Source organism: Gopherus flavomarginatus, chromosome 9, assembly GCF_025201925.1.
Source record: "Gopherus flavomarginatus isolate rGopFla2 chromosome 9, rGopFla2.mat.asm, whole genome shotgun sequence".
Classification (NCBI taxonomy): Eukaryota; Metazoa; Chordata; order Testudines; family Testudinidae; genus Gopherus; species Gopherus flavomarginatus.
In genome coordinates this window covers 6,571,973-6,597,605 of record NC_066625.1, presented here as the reverse complement: position 1 = coordinate 6,597,605, position 25,633 = coordinate 6,571,973, and the positions used below count along the sequence as shown (strand labels likewise).

At 46.4% G+C, this 25,633-nt stretch overlaps 1 protein-coding gene across 3 annotated transcripts in view; it reads right to left on the bottom strand.

Moving 5' to 3' along the window:
* Positions 1 to 25,633, bottom strand: part of CACNA1H (calcium voltage-gated channel subunit alpha1 H) — a 199,371-nt gene that overhangs the window by 43,876 nt on the left and 129,862 nt on the right. For 2 of the 3 annotated variants that reach the window (XM_050967253.1, XM_050967252.1), the window contains exons 14-23: positions 23,636 to 23,844; positions 19,709 to 20,143; positions 18,851 to 18,951; positions 18,144 to 18,267; positions 17,935 to 18,003; positions 17,582 to 17,766; positions 13,267 to 13,393; positions 12,826 to 12,951; positions 10,994 to 11,083; positions 9,415 to 9,628 (exon numbers count right to left, since the gene is read on the bottom strand). In XM_050967253.1, coding sequence (XP_050823210.1) covers positions 9,415 to 9,628; positions 10,994 to 11,083; positions 12,826 to 12,951; positions 13,267 to 13,393; positions 17,582 to 17,766; positions 17,935 to 18,003; positions 18,144 to 18,267; positions 18,851 to 18,951; positions 19,709 to 20,143; positions 23,636 to 23,844 — 1,680 coding nt within the window. The remainder of the gene's footprint in view (positions 1 to 9,414; positions 9,629 to 10,993; positions 11,084 to 12,825; positions 12,952 to 13,266; positions 13,394 to 17,581; positions 17,767 to 17,934; positions 18,004 to 18,143; positions 18,268 to 18,850; positions 18,952 to 19,708; positions 20,144 to 23,635; positions 23,845 to 25,633) is intronic. The other variant, XM_050967254.1, reaches the window with a different exon arrangement.

Below are 25,633 nucleotides of genomic sequence, written 5' to 3'. Positions count from 1 at the left end.
CCTAACTTCTTTAAGCCAATTAATGGATGGAAAAGAACTTTAACTTTGAGACACATAGAAAGACAATCCAAGGGTAAAGTTTGATGACATTTGGAAACACATGCAGCAACATCATGCTGAGTGCAGTAACCCAAGCAATGGCCACTTGAGGAGATGCTACTCATGCACTGCTAAATGTGGCATGCAGGGGTGTGCAGAGGGGACAACAGGTCAGATTCTGCTCTCGGGTTTGCTGCTGTAAATCAGGAGTAACCTTACTGAAGCCGGTGTGAAACCAACAAGAGAGAAAAATCAGTCCCATGTTTTTTGTTGCATTTCTATTTCTTTTTGACCAATGATGAGGCTTGTATTTTGATGTAACGGTGCAGTAGGAACACACCAAGAGTTCCTGAAAAGTCACCAATCACGTCGGCTCAAAGCTTTGCCGAATCACTGTCTATTCCAATTTCTTTTAGACACAGTATTTTTAAGTCATCCGCACAAAAAGTGACAGCTTGTCATTTGCATGCTTGGTTTCGGTCCAATCAAAGACATGCATTTGTGTGTATTACCAATATCCAAGGAGAATATACTGTCATAGTCTCCAGGTTACCGTGCATTTCATCTGAAGGTTCGCTGCACACACTTACTGTACAGGCTGTTAAAGTTTGGAGACAGAGGAATCTACAGAAGAGCCTTGATGAGGAGAACACTGTATTGCTGGGGTGGGAAAATGTCAAGCTCTTCATTAATTACACCATCAGGCAGAATGCAAGCCTCCCTTGGTTTTTCCATAGAAATGGTTTCTCTGATGATATTGCAGCCAGCTGACTGTGACCAAATGTCAAAAGCAGTCTTATTACCTCTATCAGTTATTGCTGAAGGTTTGACTTGGTGGAAACACGGGAGGGAAGAGAGAGACCATGAAAGGTATACAAGAGGTGAACCGTTCTCATTTCTCTCCCCCAGCTTCCTGGCATTGACTAATAATCGCATGAGTTAGAATCTCACCTTCCCTGGGGAATATTTAGACAGCTCTGCTTGAGATTTTGCTGACATGAGAATTAATGAAGCACCAGCTCCTATTTAAAAGGCATTCAGGTTGGCATTACAAGTGCTACCTAAAAAGCTGCTCCATGAGTCTCCTCTGCAATGAAACCTTAGCAAGCCAAGAGGGTTTACGTGCATGCTTCCCATAGGCTGGTTTTATACCTGTATTAAGAAAGGTGCCTGGAAAAATAAGCAAAATGTTTTTAAGTTCCTAGGCAGATGTGAGACATACAGGTACACAATGCACAAGTTTCAGTTACAGCTCAGATAGGCTCTAGAATACAGGGCGCACACACCACATGGATTAGAAGGAATGGACATGATCCTGAATGCTGCTTAGCATCCCCAATGCCTCATCACCCTCAGGGAGAATTGTCTGCGATCAGCATATTGAAGAGCAGGTCTCATTAGGGAACAGCTTTGGCGTCTGTTCAACAAACCAACCTCTTCCTTCTACATATCACAAACGTCTAGATGTTAATTTGTCCATCTAGGATCCCCAAGGGAATGGACACCAATTAAAGGTCAGCTGTGATCATGTACGCTATGGCACTGAGAACCAGGCTGTCCACAGCAGTAGTTGATCTTTCCATGGTTCACTGAACTAGCCACAGTATTAAAAACTGAACTCCAACTTTTCTTCATTAGATCGAGGGCATCCCAGTGCTGTCACCCACGGGTTTGGTTTTCAGTCCAGCTTGCTCTCTCCTTTCTGTATGTGATGTCTTAAGTACTTGTGTTTAGCCTTTGAAGGGGCATAGCACCACTCACTTTTAACCTGGCATCAGATTGTATTTGACGGATCAAATGTCCCCCAGCTTCAAGTGCACTGGCTTTTCAGCTATTACAACAGGGTTGAAATTGGCCCAGTGTTCTGAACACAGAAGAGATCAAACTGATCTGTTTGTTTTTAATCAAAGCTTTTAATCTGGGGAGGAGAGTTTCACTTTATGCCTTTGGAGAGCCTCATCAAAAGGCTAGGAGCCGCAGGATTATAAAATTACAGCACTTTTATTTATACAGTGGCTATATCTGATGGAGGCGTGATCATGTCAGGAGGAATACATTAGCTTATCTTGAAGTTTTACCTTCACATTAACAATTACATTGTGGCACAACATAGTTCTGCTTTTAAAAAAAGCTACCAAATTTTACTTTTAAAGCCTATTTATTCAATCTCCCTCCCTCTTTTTCATTCCAGAGCAGTTAGCTGGCAAATATACAGCACGATTACATCTAACACTTAAGTAGTGCCTTTAGTCCATAGATCTCAAAGAATTTATAAAGGGTGGTATCTGTATCCCCACTGTCACAGGTGAAGAATCAGAGGCACGGAGAAGGAAGTGACTAGCCCAAGGTTATACAGCAACAGTCGCAGAAGTTAAGCTAGAATCCAGGTCTCCTGATGCCCAGTCCACCCGCGTCACCTGTATGCAAAGATACCTAAGAGCATATTCACACACAGTATTAGTTACACGACAGTGATGCCAACAGCCCGAGTCAGGATCGGGGCCATGTTGTGTTAGGCGCTGCACAAATACACAGGAAGACACTAATGTGACACAAGATGTAAGAATGATACAGAAATAACGGGGCAGGGGGAGAGTGGACAAGGGCAACAATGTTTGTCAGGCCAGCTGTGTGCAGGACTTGCTGGCCCTGAATTCTAAACTTCTTTCTCTCCTGCTTACAATAAACTCATTAAATATCAGTCACTACCTGCCTGGCACTCTCCCGGTCAATATCAGTCTCTTGCAGCTGAATATGCTGCATACAAATCATCACCGCCAGTCCCTGCAGTTGCTACTTCACCTCGGTCAGGCCCAGCGCCCATTGATCTCATTGGAAATGTTGCCTCCATAAGACCCACTAGCGCACGCTTGGGGGAAATGTTACACTCCACATCTGTGCAGCGCCTGGGCCCTCAGTCCACAAATATCTCCTATGCTCTTTCCTTGCTGACCTTTCCAGGCTTCTATATGAATTAAGATGCCAAGTCATGAGGTGCTTCTCGAGTGACACTGGTCATAGGAGGAAGTTTTTTGTTAAGGTGCTGGGGCAAGTGGGAGAAACAGCGCTCCCCTCCTGCTAGCCACCAACTCCTCCCCCCGCTGGCATGGGGGGCTGGGTAGGGAGCAGTGAAAGTGGAGGAGAAGGACAATTTGGCTGTCTATCTCCCCCACAATCCCTGCAAGCAGCCAGCTGCCCCAGCATCTACTGCAGGCACCCCAGCATCCTCCCATTCCCCCAGTTACTCTAACTCTCGGAAGGGTGAGGGAGGCTGCTGGAGAGGGGTAGGGTGCCACATTAGCTGAAGGTGAGTAGTAGCAAGGGGGAGTGTGGTGCTTAGGGCCCTGGTTCAGCTGGCTGGAGGGACAATACCATGACCCGTGTCCACCCATCCCTGGCTGGGATCCTGCTGTGGGATTAGTGAGGGAGGAGGCAGAAAGACTATCTGCTGAATCTCTGCAGCCTAGCCCAGCTGAGGGAGATCCCAGCCGGGCTGCGTGCAACAGGACGGCCAGGTGAGGAAGCGAGGCAGGCAGGAGGCCGCCATTGCCAATGTTCAACAGGAATCAGGGAAGTGCTTAGTGCTGGGATTTCACAGGCAGCAGGGGAGGAGTGCTGGGGATTAGATAGCTAAAGCAGCAAGAGATTGATGAGGGGCCTCATCACGAGGGGGAAAGGAAAGGGGTCTGGGGAGAAGAAAAGAGACCATCTTGCATCCAAATCCCCACTGGCTCAGGGAAGGGGGTCAGCGCAGGAACAAAGCGCTGGGCCTTGGGTTCATGTAACCCCTTCTAGGGTGTGGCAGTGTATGGGCAGGGTCTGTGGCAACGGCGCACAGTCTCCAAACTATTGTAACCCTTGGCAGATGTGCCCTCGGAGCTAGTCAATAATTATCTAACATTCATCGCAGAGCCAGCTCTGTCTGTGCCATAGGCAGGTTGTGAGCAAGCTGCCCCTCTCAGACTGCTAATCATTTCCCAGACGTAGGCCAAAGCCCGATGTGCTTCTACTTTACACTTGTGTACATACACATCCCTATGTACATAGACACAGGCACTTAAGGACACATAACATATGGCTTGATTTACATACACAGACAGAGAACTAGACAGACACAAGTCGGAAGCTAGTCCCAGACAGACAGGTGGCCAGACTGTGTATTTGCCAGTGACAGCCTCCTTTTGCTGCCCAGAGTATGTTACATGTGTCACCCCTTGGCCTCCTGGGAAGAGGATACATCTCAGTGTTTCTCACATTCTTCCTGTTTTTATGGCCCCTGCAGCCCAGCTGAGCCCCAGGAGAAGCTGTGGCTGGCTGCTGAACCATGCTGATTCAGTCTTGCGCTCCCTCGCCCGCATGGCTGGTTTTGCTGTACACCTTCCTTCCAATGCCAAGCCAGCCATTTTCTCCTCATCCCCCACCTCCTGGTACAAAACAGCAACAGCACACAGCACTGTGCAGGCCAAGATGGCCACTGCGTCACCTCACAGGCACGGCACGTCACGTACACACACAGAAAGTCCACACGGCACCAGCCACACTTCATATCTTTCTGAGTCTGCAAACATTTTGAGCCAAACCCATAGTCTTCTAAATTAACCGACATAACATGGGTGGGATTTTGGCTGTTTAAATCAGAGTTTAAATTTAAATGATAATTTAAAAAGTGACCATTGTTTGATTTCACTTGGTTAAAAAACATTTCCCGATCCAAAGCTCGCCATTCCGAACACGGTCAGAAAGGGATCCTCCAAGCACGCGCGCGAGAATGAGCTGATCTGAGGTAACCTCTTGTAGGCCCTGCATGTGATGAAACACTTAGGCTCAACTTGCCTGCTACGTCTGCCTTGATTCCCTTCCAGAGAGCTGTCTTCCTCACTGCGCACGCTTGGGGGAAATGTTACACTCCACATCTGTGCAGCGCCTGGGCCCTTGGTCTACAAATATCTCCTACGTTCTTTCCTTGCTGACCTTTCCAGGCTTCTATATGACTTAAGATGGGTTGTGGAGTTCTCTGGGAAAGCAACTCAACAGTGTCCTTCACGTGGACAGGGACTGGCTCTGCTTGGCCTCAGAGCAGTGAGCCAGGGACAACCTGTTATCAACCTAACCCACCACCAGACACAGCAACCATCTATGATTAGGATAGTTCTCATTTGCCTGTGCTATAGCCCATTTTCTCTACAGACTACTGGTGAGTTCTGCTCTTTGCTTACAAGTGCCACTTGTTATGGTTCGGAGGCGTCTTCAGGATCAACTGTGTGAGCTGCCAAGGGCCCCCCAGGAAGTGTTGAGCAACCCAAACTCCCACTGGGAGTTGAGGGGGCTTCAGGACCTTGCAGGATCTCTGTTCCAAGGGTAGGAATAAAGGAATTGATGTTTTGAAGCAGGAGATGTGGAGAAAGAGAATAGAGAAGTGTTATTTACCCCTTCACATAACATAAGGATCAGGGGTCACCCAATGAAATTAATAGGCAGCAGCTTCACAACAAACAAAGGGAAATACTTCTTTACATAACACACAGTCAATCTGTGGAACTCGTTGCCAGGAGATGTTGTGAAGGCCAAAAGTATAACCGGGTACAAAGGAAAATCAGATAAGTTCACGGAGGTTAGATGCTTCAATGGCTATTAGCCAAGATGGTTAAGCTTCTGACTTCCAGAAGCTGGGAATGGACGACAGAGGGTGGATCACTTGATAATTGCTCTGTTCTGTTCATTCCTCATGAAGCGTCTGGCATTGGCCTCTATCAAAAGACACGATACTGGGCGAGATGGACCATTGGTCTGACCCAGGATGGCTGTTCTTATGTTCTAACGAGTATCAATTGAGGGAGCCTCCAGTGAACTTTGGTGAATAATGGGCACGGCCTGGTTCAGGTGATTTGGCTTTGACTTCTAGGGGGTCATATCGAAATCCAGCCTGAGCAAGTTGCTGAGATCAGATGATTGTGTAGTGGGCCCTGTGAAATGAGTTTGGTGGGTCTCAGGCCAGTTCCTAATGGAGAAGTGTGCACCTCACAAAAAAAAACAACCCAACCCCATCCTGGCATCTCAGCAGAGAGCTGCATGATCGGAATGGGCCATGGAGGCTAAGCTTCCCTCTTACCCCCAAATCTGCTGTATCTATGTCAGGATCAATGCATGCTGGTGGGCATATGTAGGTGAAACTTATTTTGTTCTGTAGTCCTGTGGCGAGGCTTGGTCTGGCCATAAGTCCCCAGGGATTTCAGTCCAATACTTTTCACCATGCAGTGCAGTGTTGCAGATACATAAAAGGGAAACTCAAAGTCCTTAATAATCCTTCAGCTGCTGTTGGAAAAGGGCCGAGTCTTCTCTGCATCTTGAAAGAGAGAGAGGCATCCTGCTGCACAAATTTATCATGGATTCTGTGGTTTCCCAAACTGCCTCCCGTTCCACAGCCACATTTGTTTTCAAGCTCATGTCAGTCTGCATGAGGGACGGCCCCGCAGGAGGTAAGCTATGTGTGAGAACAGCGACACTACTAGTGAGGAAAATACACTGTCAGCCTTCCAAAAAATAACTGCAAACATAAGTGAACTGTCCGTTGTCCTCTTGATTATGGGGCTAGCAGGAACTGAAGCTAAAAACCGCAAATCCAGAGGCCAGGTAAGGAAACTGTGGGGTGATCATACCCCAAATTACTTTGCCAGTGCAATTAATGACTTAGCAGAACCAAACCCTCTGGAGCAGGGAGGTGATTCAACTTTCAGATTCATAGAGTCTAAGGCCAGAAGGGACCACTGCGAACACCTAGTCTGACCTCCTGTATAGCACAGGCCACAGAACTTCCCCAAAATAATTCCTAGAGCATAAGAAGCTCTCTGCTGTCCATTGCGCCATAGGAGTTTCATGACATGGATTCTTCTCCAATGGGAACAGAGCTGAGACCAAACTCATTACACATCAGACCTCAATCCCAGAGTTTAAAGTTAGGTGGCATTATCTCCAGAGCTTCTCAGCCTGCTAAAGATAATTATACAGTGTCTAGGAGGAGGAGTTTACAAAGGGAAAATCTGCTGTTTCCTCACTTCATCTTCCTTTAGCTGAAGTTTATCTTCCTGAACATCATACAGTGAGGTACATTTGATTATTTATGGATTTCTTTGGGAAACAGCTGGCTGTATTTGCACATGGACTGGCAATCCTACCTGGTGTGTTCTTGGACGCAAAGATTTCTTGCAGTAAATTGCAAAATATGGTGGGCTAAATCTGGAGCGGTGCTGATTTCTCTGGGTGGTGCAGGTGACTTCCTGGGAGAGGAGTTGCACTGCAGTTGACTTCAGTGGGAATTGTACGTGTTTATTAGTTCTCAGGACCTGGCCCCATAGCATGAGGAGCAACCTCTAAAGCTTGGGAGTTTGGTGGCCTGATCCGAAAGCCCACTGAAGCTAGTGGAAAGTCTCCCAGTGACCTCAGTGAGCTTTGGATGCATAGCTGAGTTCTCTGAGCCTCCTGGGCTGGAAGTCTCATGAAAGCTAGCTGTCTCCCAACACCTTTATCACCTGCGGCTCCTGTTGTGCTACAAATCCTGCAAGAACAGCGTTTTGGGATCCCCAGATTTCTGCTTCTAACCTCAGCTTGAAACTGGAAGCTCAGACACTTGAACAAGAAAAGCTGGATTGCTTCTGAACTTTTTCAGATCTCAGAAGAGGTGCAGCTGGCATTTGAGGCTGGAAGGTTTGAGATGGGCTGGGTTTTATTTTAGCCATGCCACTTGACCCACGACTAGCTACAAATCCAAAGTATGCAGCCCTTGCTTTGGTTTCAGGTCAATCAGCCACTGATTAAGGCCCAGCACGAGTTCATTGAGTAGCTATTTCACGCTGAAACCTCCTGTGACAAATTAATAGAGAGGCCAGGGGGAAAGTGGAAATTTTTGTCGGAGACGTAGGCAGACTGCCTTCTGGCTCAGGTGCAGATCAGATTCAGGGATGGAAGGAGGGAACTGGCTGGGGCTGAGGTTTCAGTGAGCACAGCCGCCTGCTTGCCATGTCATTACAGCTGAGACATAACTTTTTGATTTAACAGCAGCTCTCCCTGCTGAAAACAGATGCCTATTGTTCTATGTTTTAGGAGACTGCTGGCAGTTTGTCATTAAGGGACACTCGGCCATTGCAGGTTATGTGAGGCAGAATAATGATAAGGGTACAATCCATGTGACGAAGTGCTAGAGTCCTGGTGGAGCTGAAAGCACCTTGCCTCTTAGATCCGTCTGTGCTCCACTAAGAAACTGCAGCTTGGGGTGTATCCCTCCACTCAGGTATGATAAATTTCAACCAGCTCAAAACTAGTCTCCTGGGTCTGCTAATGTGGCTGGGAATCATGTGTGACAGATTCTTGGGGAAGTTTCTATTGCTTCCTGCAGCTGGGCATGCTGGGAATACCCAAACAACTCCCTACTATTTCCTACCTGCACCTGGAACCTGGCAGGGACAGTGAAAGTGAAAAATTACGACAGGAAAAATGAGCTGAAACATTTGGGATCTTTCAAGAAGGTTCAGTTCTAGAAATGGGAAAAGACTCAGGCAGGTTCTGATGTTCTCTGGTCTGGTTTGGCCATCCCTAAAAGAAATCCACGGTCAGAATTTATCAAAGCTATGTAGGTCCCTAATGACTCTCCACTGGCCACTGTTTCCATCCAACGCGTTTAGAAGGCCTGTCCAAGACCTACATCATGGCTCTGTGCTAAAGGTCTCCTGCAATAGGTGGCTAGGCAAGCATCCTGTCTAATGGATTCCATTCACGAAGACTTCTCTCGACTTCCCCAAACTGAGGCTCCGTTCCTCTCCCCAAGCCTGTTTTGCTCATGCCCTCATGCAGTGTGTGCGTGGCATGCGGGGCCATGCGCCGAGATCCTAAAAGCATCGCAACTATTTGATCTAAGGAAAAAAAAATTTGAAACCACTACCATCGTAATTTAAAAATGCAGGCGACACTTTAAGCCCCAGGGCACTGGGATGCCTTTGTGAGTTGTCTTCGCACATGAGACAAACATTGCTCGCGTTTACTCAGTAAAGCCCTCACTCGCCCAACGGCCTTCTTCCTGCTTCCTGAAGATAATACAAGAATCACGTCTTGAGGGGCTCACTAGTAATTCAAATAGGACTCTGCTTTCCAGGCTTGCTGGCCTTTACTCTGCCTACCGTCTACACAAAGGGGCAACATTTATCAAGCTCATAGAGAACACTTCCAGGGAATGTGTAGCCCTGAGACTTAAGGCGTCGCCAAAGGAGTAAATAAACAAAGCGGCCTTTTTAGTCCTATGTCAACCAAACCAAAGGAAAACAAAAGTCTTGCTTTGGAAGCAGGCAGAGCTCAGAAAGATTTTGGTTTGTAATGCAGTCTACCGACCAGACACGTATAGCTCCTTACTCCTGCGCTTTTTCTCCAGGCGCCTCAGCCGCTTCTCCTCCCTCCGACGGGCCTCTTCTGCCTCCTGGTGCTGCCGACACTTGTGGAAATTCTCCACCACCACCCCCACGAACATGTTGAGCACGAAAAAGCTCACAATGAGCAGGAAGGAGATGAAGTAGAGAAGCATCCATGGGTTGTGGTTCTGGACGGGCTGAGAGATGGGAGGCAGGAGAGGGCAAGAGAGAAGAGGAGAAAAGTGTGTGTCATTGTAAAACAGACATATTAAGTCTCCAGCAGCACTGGGAAGTCAGTGGTGGATTCCCATGGGTAGGAGAATAGGGCTTGGAGAACCTATGGGCTGTTTCTCAGCAAGTTTTCCTTTCACTCATTTTCTCCCCTGCTGAAATTTTACCTTCTTTTGTGAAAACCATAATTTGGCTGGAAAAAAAATCCCTTGCAAGATCACAATTTTTGGAATGGAAATAGTTTTAATTGAAGAGAGGCCCATTGTTCTGAGATCCTTGGACACTGCAGATGCTAAGCACAAAGAACTATCGCTGTTATGACATGGTACCATTTACTTAAGGATCTCGAGACAATTTTGCTAATGCTTTAAGCCTCCTAACACCCAAATTCGGTAGCACCTCTATTTAACATCCTCAATTATTTTCTATTTCATGTAAATACATTCATGTTCACCATGCATTCCTTAAAGCAACAGTGGAATGGTACATGTTTTCAGTGCCCCTAGGAGCTTGTGTTCTGGTCCCAAGGTATCTGTCCTTAGGACATGATTTGTAGCTTTCACTGCATAGTGTTTCACTTCAGCAGTTCAGCGATGCCGAGGGAGGAAGAGGGCTGACTCAGAGCTGCCTGTGGGCAGCGGGTTCTATTTTCTGCATATTCGTGTGTCAAAAACAAGCCCATTTTGACCGGCTCCATGTTACTTGTGAAAGTTGCACTAGATGGGCCATTGCAACCATTTCTGAGTAGAAGCAAGATTCTGATCAGCCCCTGCGTAGGTATACAAAGAGCATCCTTCCCCACCTTGCTGCATAGGGGCTGCCCAGAGTCCCATTGGAGGACGTAGCCCCTGCTCCCTCTTAGTGGCTCCATAGATACTCAGGGCCTGAAAGAGGGTAGGGAAGGTTGTGGTGATGCTGGGGCCAGGGCTGTACTCCAGGCACCCAAGCTGTCCAGGCATAGACTGAGGAGTTTGCTGTAGCTTTTTAAAGGGATCGGTAGTTGCCATGTTGGGGAGGTTGGGACCTCTAGGAAGAATTCCAGATGAGATTCCCAGAATTCCTTCTGGAGACATCTGCTGAACGGGGCCCCATCATACCCAGACGGCATCCAGGGGACAACTGAGCCCTGATTGAAGTGCCCGTCAGTGCTCAGCTGCGGTTCTCAGGCTGTTCAGATCCATGCTGCTACTTTTGAGGCCCCTACTGGAACTGGCGCCATCGCAGAGCACCTGGGAGGGTTACTCAGTTACATTGACAGCTGTGACCTGTGCATAGTGAGCCAGACCACGAACATTAAACTTGTAAAACTTTTTGAGGTCTTTTGTTTCTACCTGCTGGTCAATGCCTACAGCATCCAGGCCATCATACATGATGTTCACCCAGCCGTCTTTGGATGAGAGGACAAACAAGGACATCAGAGCCTGCGAGGAAAAGAAATAATATAAAGATCAGCCCTGTTGCTATTCACCTCCTCTTGGTCTTTTTAAGGGAGGAAGGGGTGGACTCATTTGCTCGTTGAGTTTCTCAGACTAGCAGTGGAAAGGTAGGGCCATAGGGACCAAAGAGAAATGGCAGAATTACTTAGTCACGTCAGTTTCCTCTGCCTTCAATACATAGGGGAGAAAACCAATCAAACTTTGCATATGACGTTGATGGGGGAACACAATGAATTTCAAGCCTCAAAGAGGAAATGAAACCAAGAAGAGTCAAATGACCTGCTAAACCAATTCATAACACAATGGAGATCATTTTCTAAAATTGAATTTACTGTGATTTTAACCATTTAAGCTGTTGGTTTGTTTTTTGCATTTAACGGAGCTTGGACAATGAAAGCTGACTGGTTAGCATCATTTTTAGTTCCACTTAGAATCATTCATGCACTTATAAACAAAGGCCAGGTTCTGATCAGCTACACTGGCAGCATTGCCCATACCAAGTGTACAAAAATCTGGAGGGGGTAACTTTTTTCAAGCTTTTCTTTGCAAACACGAAGGTTAGAAACTAAATATTCTAAAAAAATGAAAGCTGAGATTCTCACACAATTAACTGACTCCAGGTGCTGGGGCTTTAAGGGAAAAAAATAGGAACATAGGATATAGGACATAAGACTGGAAGAGACCCCTGAATCACTGAGTACAGTCCTCTCCTATTACAGGCAAGCCTGTAATATAGTCCCATTCATAATTTTGCCAAGTGCCATCTTGAAGTGAGTGAGGTTGTTTGCCCCCACCGTTCCCACTGGAAGGCTGTTCCAGAAGATCATGATAAAAATAGTAAGAGTTGGCAATGCTGCATGAGTGAAAATGTGAGGTCATGCTATTGATTCTGCTCAGAGCATGTGACAGCCATCATTTGGCTCAACATGGTGGGGAGAGAACCAGAGACCCCCAGAGCTAAAGCATCAACTGCTAATGCTTGAGTTAAAGAGCCCAGGGGTGAAACATCCTCACATCCTCGGTGGATCCCACCGGGGGCTACATAACAGATTGATCTGTGGGTTAGGTGTAGTGTTGCTCAGCGCTGTTATTTATTTATACATGCCACTGAAATACATAACATCTGATTCAATTATTTATTTATTTTTTTAAAATCAAGGTATTATTTCACACTGGGGGCCAGATTGCAATCCCCTTATTCCTGCTGAACAGTACCTTATACCAGGAGTGGTGCCCTGAAGTAATGGCACTACTCAGGGTGAGTAATGGGACCAGACTCTCAGCTCCTGGGTTTTGTTAAACCTTTAAATAAATAAAATTAAGGGCAGGTCTTTACTACCCACCAGATCTGCGGGTAGTGACTGACCTATCGGGGATCGATTTATCGCGTCTAGTCTAGCCGGGGATAAATCAATCCCCGTCGACTCCGGAACTCCAGCTCACGAGATGTGGAAGCGGAGTCGACGTGGGAGCGGCAGCGGTTGACTCATCGCCCTCCTCAGGACCAGGTAAGTTGACCTAAGATATGCCGACTTCAGCTATGCTATTTGCATAGCTGAAGTTGCATATCTTAGGTCGACCTCTCCCCGCCCCTACCAGTGTAGACCAGGGCCTAAATGGGGGACCTGCCAATGAGATGGCTGGAAGGTCAATGCTGGAGAGGGACTCATTTGGAAGAGCCCATCAGACAATGACACAGAAACCTCTTGGAACAAGAACTACTTTACCTGCCCTAAATTGTCAAAGTTGTATTTCCGCCGGACCCATCTGTAGTGCATGCTAGTGCAGTCAGTTTTAGTGGAGATGTTTTTGGTGTCAGGTCCTTCGCAGCAGTAGAACTTGCCCTTAAAAAGCTGAAATTGAAGAGAAGGGGGGAAAAATATCTCAGGAAGCCTGGCATGGGCGCTTGGTTCTGTTCCAATGACAGATCATTGTTTGCCTTGGTTGGAATTTGGGATTCCTTCCCTTGTCCCTGCAGCTGAGGTACCCCTCTTCAGGCACAGAGCCTGAAGCCCCTCTGCTGGGTTCAGAGGATTTCAGGTCCCTGGAGGGATTGGAGTGGCTTGCCTCACACAGCAGGGGAAAGCCTATTCTGAATGGCCTCTCTGTCTTGTTGGCGGGCAAGGGATTATCTGAATGAGTGCTTGGTTACAGAGGGAGCGTCTTACCTGAACCCCTAAGATCCCGAAGATAATGAAGAAAGCACAGCATATAAGCACAATATTTCCAATAGGCCTCAGGGATGATATCAAGGTCTCCACCACCAGTTTTAGACCTGGGGCTCTGCTGATGACTCTGGAGAAAAAGCAGCAGAACAAAGCTTGGCACTCATCCTAGACTCATACAAACATAGAATTAAAAGGGACCGCCAGGGCCATCTAGTCTAGCCTCCATTTATCCCACCTTTATTCTTCCTCCTCCTCCTCCTCCTTGTGGGCAGTCAGGCTGATACAACCCTTCTTTATACCCCATATGTATTGGTATGGTACCCTATCATAGAGTATATTACGCTATACTATTCTATAGCTCCTTTCATCAATTGATTTCAAAGCGCTGTACAGGTGTTAATTAATTAAGCCTCACCACATCCCTGTGAAAGAGATAAGTGTTCACGGACCTGCCCTTCTCTCAGGGCTAGTGTTTAAGGCTCTTTGTACACTCAGGCAGATGTCTGTGCATCGGCTGCATTTGGCTCACATTTTGAAAGTTCTCTTTGCACACGTGAGAGCTTGAAACATCGGGCCTGGTGTTCATTTACACCAAGGCCATCTCCCACCATTCGGGTACCGTAAAGGGGCCTTAAAAAGAGTGCAGGTGTGCTTAAAGGGCCTTAGTATAGATGAGAATCAGGCCTCTGTTTTTAAATAACAACTTAGATTACAGTTGTGCAGCAATTAAAAAAAAATAATGAGGCTGCATAACAACATTATGCACGGTGCCCTGGGTATAGAGTCAGTTTCATGCTCCAATTTACCCTCTCATAACAGACAGAGGGAGTGAAGTTGAAATTGAAAACCAAAAAGGAAAGACTTAGTTTACACAATGCACAATTAAACCTGTGGGACTCACTGCCACAAGATTTCACTGAGATCAAACATGTAGCAGGGCCTCAGAGCAGACAATAAGAACATTCACAGTTACATTAGATAGGATAAAAATGGATAAGGGATATAAACCCTCCTGCTGCAGGGCACAAGCCAGTCTCACCAGCTGATGAAGGTTAGGAAGGAATAACTCCTATGGGCATGTTGTTTCATAGAAGATAAGCATTGGAAGAGACCTCAGGAAGTCACCTAGTCCAACCCCCTGCTGAAAGCAGGACCAACCCCAACTAAATCATCCCAGCCAGGGCATTGTCAAGCCTGACCTTAAAAACCTCTAAGGAAGGAGATTCCACCACCTCTCTAGGGAACCCATTCCAGTGCTTCACCATCCTCCTAGTGAAATAGTGTTTCCTAATATCCAACCTAGACCTCCCCCACTGCAACTTGAGACCATTGCTCCTTGTTCGGTCATCTGCCACCACTGAGACCAGCCGAGCTCCATCCTCTTTGGAACCCCCCTTTAGGTAGTTGAAGGCTGCTATCAAATCCCCCCTCATTCCTCTTCTGCAGCCTAAAGAAGCCCAGTTCCTTCAGCCTCTCATCATAAGTCACGTGCCCCAGCCTCCTGACCATTTTCATTGCCCTCTGCTGGACTTTCTCACAATTGCCCACTAAAGGGTTTCTAGCACTTTCCTCTGAAATATTGGCCACCATCAGAGACAGGATAGTGAACCACTCGTCTGATCTGGAATGGCAGATGTTGCGTTCAGTGGCCTTATACCAAGCTTGAACTTTGCCCACAAATACCAAGCATGGAAAATCTTTCTAGCAGCGTATAGACAGTAACTCACAGCAGTCTTAGTTATTTAATAGATGGAGAAACTCAAGAGCAGGGTAATTAAGCGAGGCCACAGAGAGTCTGTTTCTGGGGGATTTCTGAAGGCAGAGGCAGGTTTAGAGCACTGCATTTGTGGCTCGCAGTCTTGGGCTCAGACCTTTAGAACACATCTATTTTGTAAGTTACTCACATGTTCCATCTTTGGAAATGCTCAGGAAGGCTAATGAACCAAGGGCTCAATTCTGCAACGTACTGAGCACCCTGGCCCCAATCCAGCCAGGCACTTAAGCACATGTTAAACTTGCTGTCAGTGGGATCACTCAAGCACTTGGTTAAGCACAGGCTGCCTCGGGCCCGTGGTGCTCAGCCCCTTTTGCGCGATTGAACTGCAAGAAACCATTTATAAAGGGGAGGGGAGTTTTATCATACGAGTGAGGTTGTGAAATACGGTACTGGCCAAAAAGGCCAAGCCAAGAGAGTGCCCCATTGCGCTAGGTCCTGTAAATAGGGAAAGAAAGAGATGGCCCCTACTCTGAAGAGATTGCAGTCTAAGAGGGCAGCAGTAAAGACAAATTCTGACAACAGACCGAGAGACTGAAGCAACAAATTAGATGGAAACATTAATGCCATCAAGGAAATAACCAGCGAATACACAAAAGCCATTGCTTAGGTAGGAACGGGCCGGATTGTTTCTGGCTTACTAGTGTGATGGAAAGAGGGAAACGGCTCTTTTCCTAAGGAGCACACGTTTCTATCTTGTTTCCAAAGAAATTTCAGGGGAAAGTGAATGTGTTTTTGTTGGGCATGATGCAAAATGGGCACGGGCAAAGTGAGCCGATAAGAATTCTCCAAGTATTTATACTCTCCTTGTCCCTTTATTTCTGTGCTATCAAACAAAATGCAAATTCCCTTTATCCCTCTTTCAAATATTGAAAACATGATCTTTCCTCTTCCTAGCCAACAGCTGCATTGTGTCTAGGTGATATTAGCTATACACACACAGGAGAAAGACTACAGAAGCTGGAGCTTATCAAATTATTGCCAGCACCTGTTTAATTGCCAATTCACTCTCAGCCAATGCGACCTTCTCACTTGGGAATGGCTGTAAGGTTGTGCAGTGTAACATGTCATTTTGATTAGGGAGCCAGCCTGTATGTAAAATTATGATAAAAATGCAGCATGAGGAAGGCATTCATCATACACACAGTGCGAGTCCGATAAAAACTTCCTGCCCCAAACCAGATCAGCTCTTCTAGATAGTGGTGAAGACAAAGTACCAGTCATTTTGCTCTTCCTCACAGGTGCTGAGTGTGTGCATATACAACAGATGGACCGAAACCCATTTGGTGCTCACATTCATTCACTTCTGATAATAAGCAATTGAAAGCTCAGATATTTCTCCATCGCCGCTGAGGGCTTGTCTACACTGGATTATTTTAAATTGGTTTAAAAAATCAAGTTAGTTAAATTACTGTGCAGACACACTCTTATTGGTTTCAGACTGATTATACTGGGTTAGCTTGGTCTGTAAATTGATCAATGCCAGATAAACAGATCAAAGCCAAGCTCACAGCAATATAAGAGTCCACACAGGAGGCTGTACCAGTTTAACTAAAGTGGTTTAAAATCATACCGTTAGCTAAACTGGTTCAACATTGTGCGTATACCAGGCTGGAGACTGTAAAGCTGGCCTGGAAATCTTCACGAAAACACAACCTTGCCCTTTCCATAACTTCTTATGACTCTGATGAAACAGAGAAGGATCCTGGCTTGGTGTTAATCCAGAAATGTGACTGACGTTTTACAACTTTGGAAGAACCCTCTACTACAGCAATTACTTGTTTTTCCATCCCAGAGCAGATTCACTACAATCAGCGTTGCCAATTTCTGTTAACACTTCTTTGTGGTGAGAATAATTTTTTATGGCCTGGTAAAATACCATTAGTTTTCCCATCATTATCAGCTATTGTTCTATCAGAGCACTTTCATCATGAATTTGCAAGGATGCCATAAAGTGAGATGCGTTACCATGACGATTCCAATTGACACGGTGCACGCATTGCACTGAAACCATTCAGTATTTTTAGTGTGTCACAGTGGATAGATTGGCCAGGCCTATTGTTGGTGGGTGAGTCACTTCATCAACCTGTGCCTCATTTTCCCCACCTGTAAAGGAGGAACAATGTTCACCACCTTTGTGAAGCGCTTTGAGGTCTTTGGATGAAACGTGCTATATAAGCGCTAGTTTGAAAAGGATATTTTGCTTCAGAAGAGTTTCCGTAGCTTAAGGAATCAAGTCTTTCCCTTCAAAGTTCTTGATTTATCAAAACAAAACAAAGGGCTCACCTACATGGCAAGTTACTGTGTGACAAATCTGGGTGTGAATCTACAGCTAGCTGCACAGTAACATCCCAGTTGGATACTGCTACAACACAGTGAAAGTTCTGGAATGGAGCTTAGCTTACTGTGCTTTCAAGTAGCAGCAGCCAAGCTATGTACTTGGACTTCCACTGTAGATTCAGACCATGGCTTGACACTTAATAGCTTGCCAAGAAGACAAGCCCAAACCCCACACATCCATTTTGCCCAGTGTGAAAGTACCGGAGAGGCCTCAAGGTCCGCAGCAATCTTAAGACTCGAAGGATACCCAAAATCTTAGCCCCGCCTGCAGATGCCATGGAGACAATAATATCAATGATGGATACAAAGACCAGGACCCCATCCAGGACATTCCAGCTGCTTTGGAGATAGGTATTTTCCCCAGAGAAGAAGCCAAGGGCCACCACCTAGAACCAGTAGGAGAAAGATATTTAAGCTGTGGCCTCATGCCTTTTGCTTATTTGCTGTACATGACGGATACAGACGTGCAGTGAAATACAGCTTATCTTAGCTCTCAGACCCCAGAGGCCAGACCTCATTGTGGGTTGGCAGGTTTAGTGCAGACACATAATTACCTTCACCATCATCTCAGCAACAAAGATTGCAGTGAAGATGTAATTGGAGACACTCAGAAATACCCTCTCCTGTAAAACAGAAATCAACAGCAGGAGGCAAGTCATTTAAACAGCAGAAACCCAGCATCCTCCATCCCGCAAGTTCCTTCCCCGATGTGGCTGGGGAAAAGTTATTGTGGGTGCAGGAAAAGGGATGGGGGGCTGCTCACCGTGCTGTGGGGGTCAATATCGGGCCTCTCCAGTGCAATGGTGATGCAGTTGAGAAAGATGAAGACCAGAACCACATGGTCAAACATCTTGTGGGCTATAACCTTCTGGCACATCGCTCGAATCCTGGGGGAAAAGGGGCAGAAAGGAAGAGGTCACAGCCAGAAGCCAGTCTGGGTCAGCAAGCTTGGAACTCACCCCTCTGACTGGGATTTCCTTTCCCGAGAGATTCCTTTAAATCCTTCGATGGCAACTACCTCAGCGTGCTGAGATAGGACCTCCCTGTGCACAGTTTGCTGCACTCATTATCAATTGACAGAAACAAGAAATAACAATCATAAGTTTAACTGTATTAATAAGTCATCTCAGCTTCCAGCCAAGGTGCCGACGGCCCGGTCCAGTGATTCTGCCTATCACAGAAAGGTTACTTAGAGCACAGGGGGCCAACTTCGGACGTTCTCACTCAGTCCTTCCCCATACAAGAGTTTTGCCTATGGAAGGGCTGACTAAAACTGGAGTCTGGAACAGCCCCTCCTGTGGTAAAACCCACTTGAATGGCTAGGGAGAGAGAAACACAAGACCTGTGAGGATTCCCTCACAGAATTCTTCTCCCTCAGTCGGGGCTGGGTGTATCCTGCTGAACAGAGTGAGCTTCTCCCAAGCCCCAGTTTTCAGCTGACAGCCCACCCAGTGGACTGGGGTTTCTTACCGATTCTGAGGAGAAAACAAGTAGAGGGACCAGTTTTCGTGATTCTTGCACCATGCTGGTTTGTAGGGCTCCAGGGCTTTACGAATCCTGTAGCAGTAACTCTGGAGAGAACAAAGAAATTGCTCTTTTCCTTAGTTTTCCCGGCTCTTTAGCCCATGGGGTTCCTCTGCCCTTCTCAAACGACCCTCTGAATTCTTTGCTCTATAGGTGGTTTCTGGACAAGGCAGTGTTAGGTCTTCATTTTCACAGCCAAATTCTATCTGTGTCCTTATCTGGCCCTCATCATAACAGTAAAGTGACACGCCAGAGGTCCAAATGGAGCCTGTGGCTAAGCTAGGAATTGCGCTCAGGTTTCCATGTGTCCCAATCCAAAGCCCTATCCAAAACACCATCTTTCCTATCCTCCCATCAGGCTCGCAGGGAAATGAATAAGAGTCCCACGGAGTACAATGGAAGTACTGTACACTAGCAGCCAAAGGTAGAATAGAAACCTTGTTACATGGCAATCTGACTGTCAGACCAGCAGCTGGGACTGGGACTGATGCAGGCTGGTAAAGATCTAATGCCTGGGGTGAAATTTGGTTGAGATGGGGGTCAACGACAGCCAGGGATTGTAGCTCACCCAAGTGGATGCCCATCGCCTGGACACTTCACCTTGCCTACAGATCAGACAGTAACAGAACACCCCTGTTCGCAAACAAAACTCTTTGGGAAGTGGATGCCAATTCACGAGGAACTGGACTCTTTCATCTACACCAGCCAGTAGGCGGTAACATCTCTGCCCAGGATTTGAATATGCACCTTACAGGGGAAAGGCTCCCTTACGTCCACAGCTGCCCGATCCCCACGGCAACTTACGTCGTCCATGTCATCGTCGTAGTCCAAGGGGTCGTCCTTGTGGCTGTCAATGCGCAGGAAGAACTCGCTGGGCACATGCACCATTTTGCCATTGCAGTCCTGGTACTCTGTGGGCAGCACAGCCATGGGGTTGATGCTGAGGGAGTGGCGCATGGTGGGGAACTGGAGAAGCTCAGGCAAGTCCAAGGAACTTCTGCAATCCAGGGACTCTGCCCGGCGGTGCAAGGTGGCTCTGCTGACAGTGCTGGATTTGGCATCATCAGAGTCATCATCCGTGCTCCCTTTCCCCTCCCCAGAGAGCAAGGACTCTCTTTCCCCAGACTGGTTCTTCTTTTTGAGGCTTGGGGCTCTGCCGAGGCTGTTCCAGCTTGAGCGTCGGCTTCCCCAGTTGCTGTTGGGTCCCCAGTTCGCACACGGCGAGCTGCGGAGGCTGGACTGAGAGATGGGAACAACACATGAGATTTCACCCTCAAGCAGAAGGGGGAAGGAAATGGCTCAGAGGGAAAGGAATTTAGCCCAGCAGTTATGGCACAAACTGCCAGGCGGTTCCAGAGACAAGACAGGCATTCAGTTAAGAACAGCCAGGGAACATTGCAGGTGTTGTTAAGGGCTAAGACAGGTAAGTTCACGCTGCTGGACAGGGCCCCACACTGGGAACACTGGAGTTCCAGTTGAGTGCTTTTCTGCAATCTCTCTCATCTCCTCGACTCCCATATACCTGGGTACCCAGATGTACCCACATCAAAGCTGTGCACCCTCTGCATGGCTAGAACCCTTCACAAGGCAGGATTCCTGAATCCCATGTAGGTTTTAAGCACCCAAGGTCCGGCCTGTGCATGCCAGCCACATTAGAAAGGCTCCAAGAAGGCTTTCATAGGACTTCCCCTTTTCCAGAATTACAAACGCTATTGATTCCCCCCCAAAATTACACTCAACGCACTATGGCCTGGGGTCTGAGTCCACACACCTGACTCAACACCTCTCTTAAAACATTCCCCATGTAAACTGGGCACAACTAATGAAAACTCAAGGCTGGCTCCGCACCTGCTCCAGATCCATGCAGGAGGAGCCTAGATCCATGGAGGAGCCCAGCCAAGGAGGATTTTATGGAATCCCCTCTTGGGGTCACAGGGCTCTTTTATAGAACACTTGATGTAGTCCTCTTTTTCAGATAAATCAGTTACAATGGGACTGCTCCACACCAAGTTGATGGCAGGGCTGGGATCAGTCACTGGAGATACATTCTTGTGTGTGTCAGTAAAAATCACACAACTGGTTCCTAAGGGCTTGCCTCTCATTTACACTAACTAAGATCCCTTTACACTACTCTGGCAGTAAAAATGTGTCCAGCCCAAAGACTCTATTCCCACTGGGTAATATTTTTTTAAACACTTACGTGATTTAAGTGTCTAAATCACATTGGCTTTCAATGGGTCTTAGTCACCTAAGTGCTTTTGAAAATTTTACCCAGACAGTAGCCTCATTTTCCCTTAAATATTCACTCAAATGGATTCCACCCCCAATAAATTTCTAAAGATGATGATTTTGTGACTGCAATTTGCATTGCTGAATGGTTCCTGGGATGAAAGCGTTCAAGGTCAGAGCAGTGAAGCCTAGAAAAAAAACTTTTCTCTTAACGTTTTCCTTCCGGCACAGAAACAGAGCTGACTGCTTTAAGCATTCTCATTGGTTTCGATTAAGGTTCATCTCAGTGCTGTTCCATTGGTTAGCTGCTTGTGTCCTGATTCAAGCCATGAGCCAGCAATCCCATGTAAACCCAAGACAAACTATATAGTCATCTGTTTTCTTTTCAGAAGCATTATCTTGGCTAAGCAACTTACCAAAGGTGATAACAGTTCTACCTCAGCACGCTGCATGAAGCACATTCATGCTCTACTGCTTTGATTTTGACATGATATTGAAGTTACATAGTGAAAAACAGGGCTGATAAGCATAGATGGAAACCAGTTTTTGTCCATTAACTCTGGTCCTTCTGTATTCATGCCTTCCCACCCACTGCCCTGTTGTAAGTGCAAAAAAACTACTGCCTGTTCAGTAATTCCAGCCATCTCTCTCCCCTCAGATGGTTATTCCCTAAGGATAATCTATTATTTCAGCTCTTGGTTTCTGTTTGTTCCCCTCAAGAAGGGGTCATTGTATAATAAACAAGAACACAGCAGAGCAGCCGTACGCGGGGTGAACAAGCAGATTCCTTCGCAGTCATTCCAAGATGGTTTATTCCGGCCTCACAGGTGGGTCTCACATCTAGCCAATCATTAAAATGCCACAAGGAATTAGGGCCCTGCAGAGCCACCACCCCTTAGTTCCACTTGAAAGATGCTTTGCTCATCTCTGAGACGCCCAGGGGCTGTGCAGTCATTCCAGGAAGAACATGTTTCTTACCATAGTGGTATACCTGTGCAAAAGTCAAATGAAACTCCTCAAAGAGAGTGCCCAGGTGTAATGTTTGGGGTTGCCTGCATCCAGTCAGCTGAGCCAGCTCATCCCCTCTCCTGACACCTCCATCGTAAACAAGGGAAACTGTTCAGGTGCACCGAGTCCCAGTTCCCCACATGTGCAGCACCCAGTAACCTTGTCTTCCTTAAGCCTTCTGCAGATGAAGCAGCAAAGCCCCCAGACCCTAGTTTCTCCAGTGACTACAGCACCAGCAACTCACCTTGACTGCTCTAGGCATTCTCTGTCACGTCAGCCCTCCCGATGACAGACCACACACTATCGAGCGCTGCACCTGACAGTCCCGTCTGCGACTCTGGATTCCCCACTGCTTCTCTGCAGCCTGAATCGACTGTTATGACCATCCTGCCCTATTTCATCATGCACCCTGCTGTCTGATCTCATCTTCCCACCGATCACTTCATTTCCACCACCCAACCCAGGGTAGGAAAAATTACTGCTGAGTCGCAGTGCATCATGGGATAGGAAGTCACCACGATGTACCATGGGAGTTGTAGTCCAACCAGGGTGCTGGGCAATAGAGGGGAATGGGGACTTAGGGACCCAGAACTATAAATCCCAGCAAACACCGTGATAGGTCAGGCCATGCAGAGATTAATGTCTACCTGAAACAAAACATTATGACATTTCCAAATCAAAATTTTTCACATCTTCCCATTCTGTGATAGGTTTAGATATTTTGAATTTTTGTCTGAAAACAAATTTGAGAATTTCCCAAAGTATGGCAATTCCAATTTGTGATCAGCTCCGTACACAACCTAGATATGTTACCAAATCCACCCAAAATGTTAAAAGAGCATGAAAGGTTGAAAAGTCAAGTACTCAAAAATTAGTAAATGCCAAAATGAAGATTGCCAGTGTGCAACCTTAATTATGTCTTTTTGTGTGTATGCATTACGATACCGTCTTTAATTACATGATCACTTACTATTTTTTCCCACAGGATGCTTGCCTCATTCAGTGCACAGGCTGGACCTGCTCTGAGGATGAATCAGGGCTACCAGGAGGTTGCTGTTTGTGGGGCAGCCTTTTCACAAGGATGGCAAAGGGCATATCCCTGACCCACCCCCTGCTAAATTTCAAATCCTAGCTCCAAAGCACGAGGACACTAAAGCTGCTCAAAGAAAAGGTCACCTGAATTTTTTAACATGGGGAGAAACGATGTATTTTTTCCCAGCCTCCCTCTCAGAAATGGCTAAACTGTTTTGGCTGCAATTTCCCAAAGCAATTCAGCCTGAGGCAGATACACAGCATGGAAAATTTCAGCCCAAATGGTTAGAGTTTTTCAAAGTTATATGCAATTGAAAACAGGGTCTTATAATGGGAAATATTGGGCAACCTTAATCAGAGGCAGTGCTACCAGCCCTGCTTATAATATTATACATTTATATCTCCCTCTGTGTTACATAAAAGGCAGATAACAGGGGGCAACTGCTAATATTGGTAACATACCAAGGACTTTTGATCGTAGCTCAGTGGATCAACTGAAGCATTGCTCCCTCTCCTTGAGTCCATGTAGGTGTGCACCGAATCCATGTGCGGCGAGCACTTTGGCGTTGGCATGGGAGTAGCAGCAGTGCGCATGATGATGGGAGGGGGTATGCTCGCCCTGCCCTCCACGTGACCATTTGGGGTGATGGCAAGGGAGTACATCTTCATCTCTGGAAAGAAGGCGAGCTGCAGTTAGGCCTCTGCTCAGGAGCTTCGCTGAGGACTGCAATCAGCACTTTTAAAATGGGCAACCCCGTTTGTCTCCTATTGACTTCACTGAATGGAAGATCAAATTGAAATTTCTTGGTGCCACCAATGCCAGATCAGTCTTTCATAGGAGATAGAAGGCCAAGGTCAGGAGCATTCAGAAGGCCCAATCTTAATAACAATCCCTAGTTCTTACCTAGCACTCTTTATCAGTAGATCTCAAATGGCTTTAAAAAGGGGTTGAGATCATTATCCCCAGTTAACAGATGGAGGAAGCTGAGGCATGGTGAGGCGAAGTGACTTGTCCAAGGTAACTTAGCAGGATAGCAGCAGAGCCAGGAATAGGACCCAGGTGTCCTGAGTTCCAATCCAGTGCTCTGTCCGCTAGGCCATCAGAATTTGCTGAGTTACAAACTCATCCTGGACTACAAAAGGAGTTTCAGGTGCTCAGGAGCAATCAGGATTGGAGTTGTGGATTGTATGACTATTATTTTTCCCCTAAGGGAAACGGCTGTTAGTCCCCATGTGTTGGCCAAATTACAATCTGGACAAATTATTCTTCTCTTCTTGTGGTGCAGAGATTTCATGATTTGTAAAGTGTTTTGGATTCCTTCGGGGCAGAAGGCACTGCACAAATGTGTGCTGTGATTGTTCGTCATCCATTCCAGGGACAGGAAATGCTAAGGGTTTCCAACCATGCATACATCTATAGGAGCAATCTTTATACAACAGAATAGTCTAATGAACTACTTTCCCCTGATAATTGCTGCTAGTTAATAAAAAGAAAGGGAGCAATTACATCATATTGTTTCAGCTCCATTGCAAGGGAAAATGGACCTCTCCTTGAGACACAGGGGCTGTCACAGCAACACAGCATCAGATCTTTTTAGAAAGCAACATAATGTACTTGTTAAAATTGCAGAAACTGTATTCACGATGAAGATAAACAAGAATCTATATAACAAAACTCCTTCTGCATTACTGAGTGCAGTAATACTCTGTCATCAAAAGCTTAGATTCAAATACAAGGTCTGGAGTTGAGAGCAACTCTTAATTTATTCAGTCTCAGTGGATTTTGGTTTAATGATTGCAGAATCTGCCGTGTGGGGGAGGGGAGAGGATGAGACCATCTGCCATACGTAGGAGAGAAGAACAATTTTACACTGGTACAGGTAGTTCAGGAAATGATTCCACCTCCACTGTGCTAAGAAAGCCAAGGGTTTTATTACCCCTGCTAATTCTCCTCAAATGCCTGATTTTGTCAGGCAGTGCCTTGTATTTTTAGCATTACTCTGCTTATTTGCTTATGCGCAAAGAGCCTGACCATAAAGCACTGAAGTCAACAGAAGCTTTGCCAATCACTTCAGGGGGTGGAAGATCAAACCCCAAATCTGCTAATCTGTATCACATAAGATCCTTCTGTCTATACACATTTTACAGGCCAATGGGTTTGTAATGGGATCATCAATGCCCTAACGTTGTTTCTACATATGTTGGCATTTAGGAGGTTTATGGAGACTGCAAATGGTCCTGCTATTCCTTGTCCACAGTTTATTCTGAGAATTCAGTCCTTCTCTATTTGTGAGCTCCCTGAGAATAAGTGGCAATTTCCTTCCTGCTCTTGAATGAGCCTGTTATTCAAAGTGGTTCTGCAAACTGTTTATACAAAGGAATTTCAGCCTGTGGATTGTTCGCCAACCGTCCGCAGCGAAGATGAATTTGATAACCCAATATTTGGAATTTTCCAGTTGA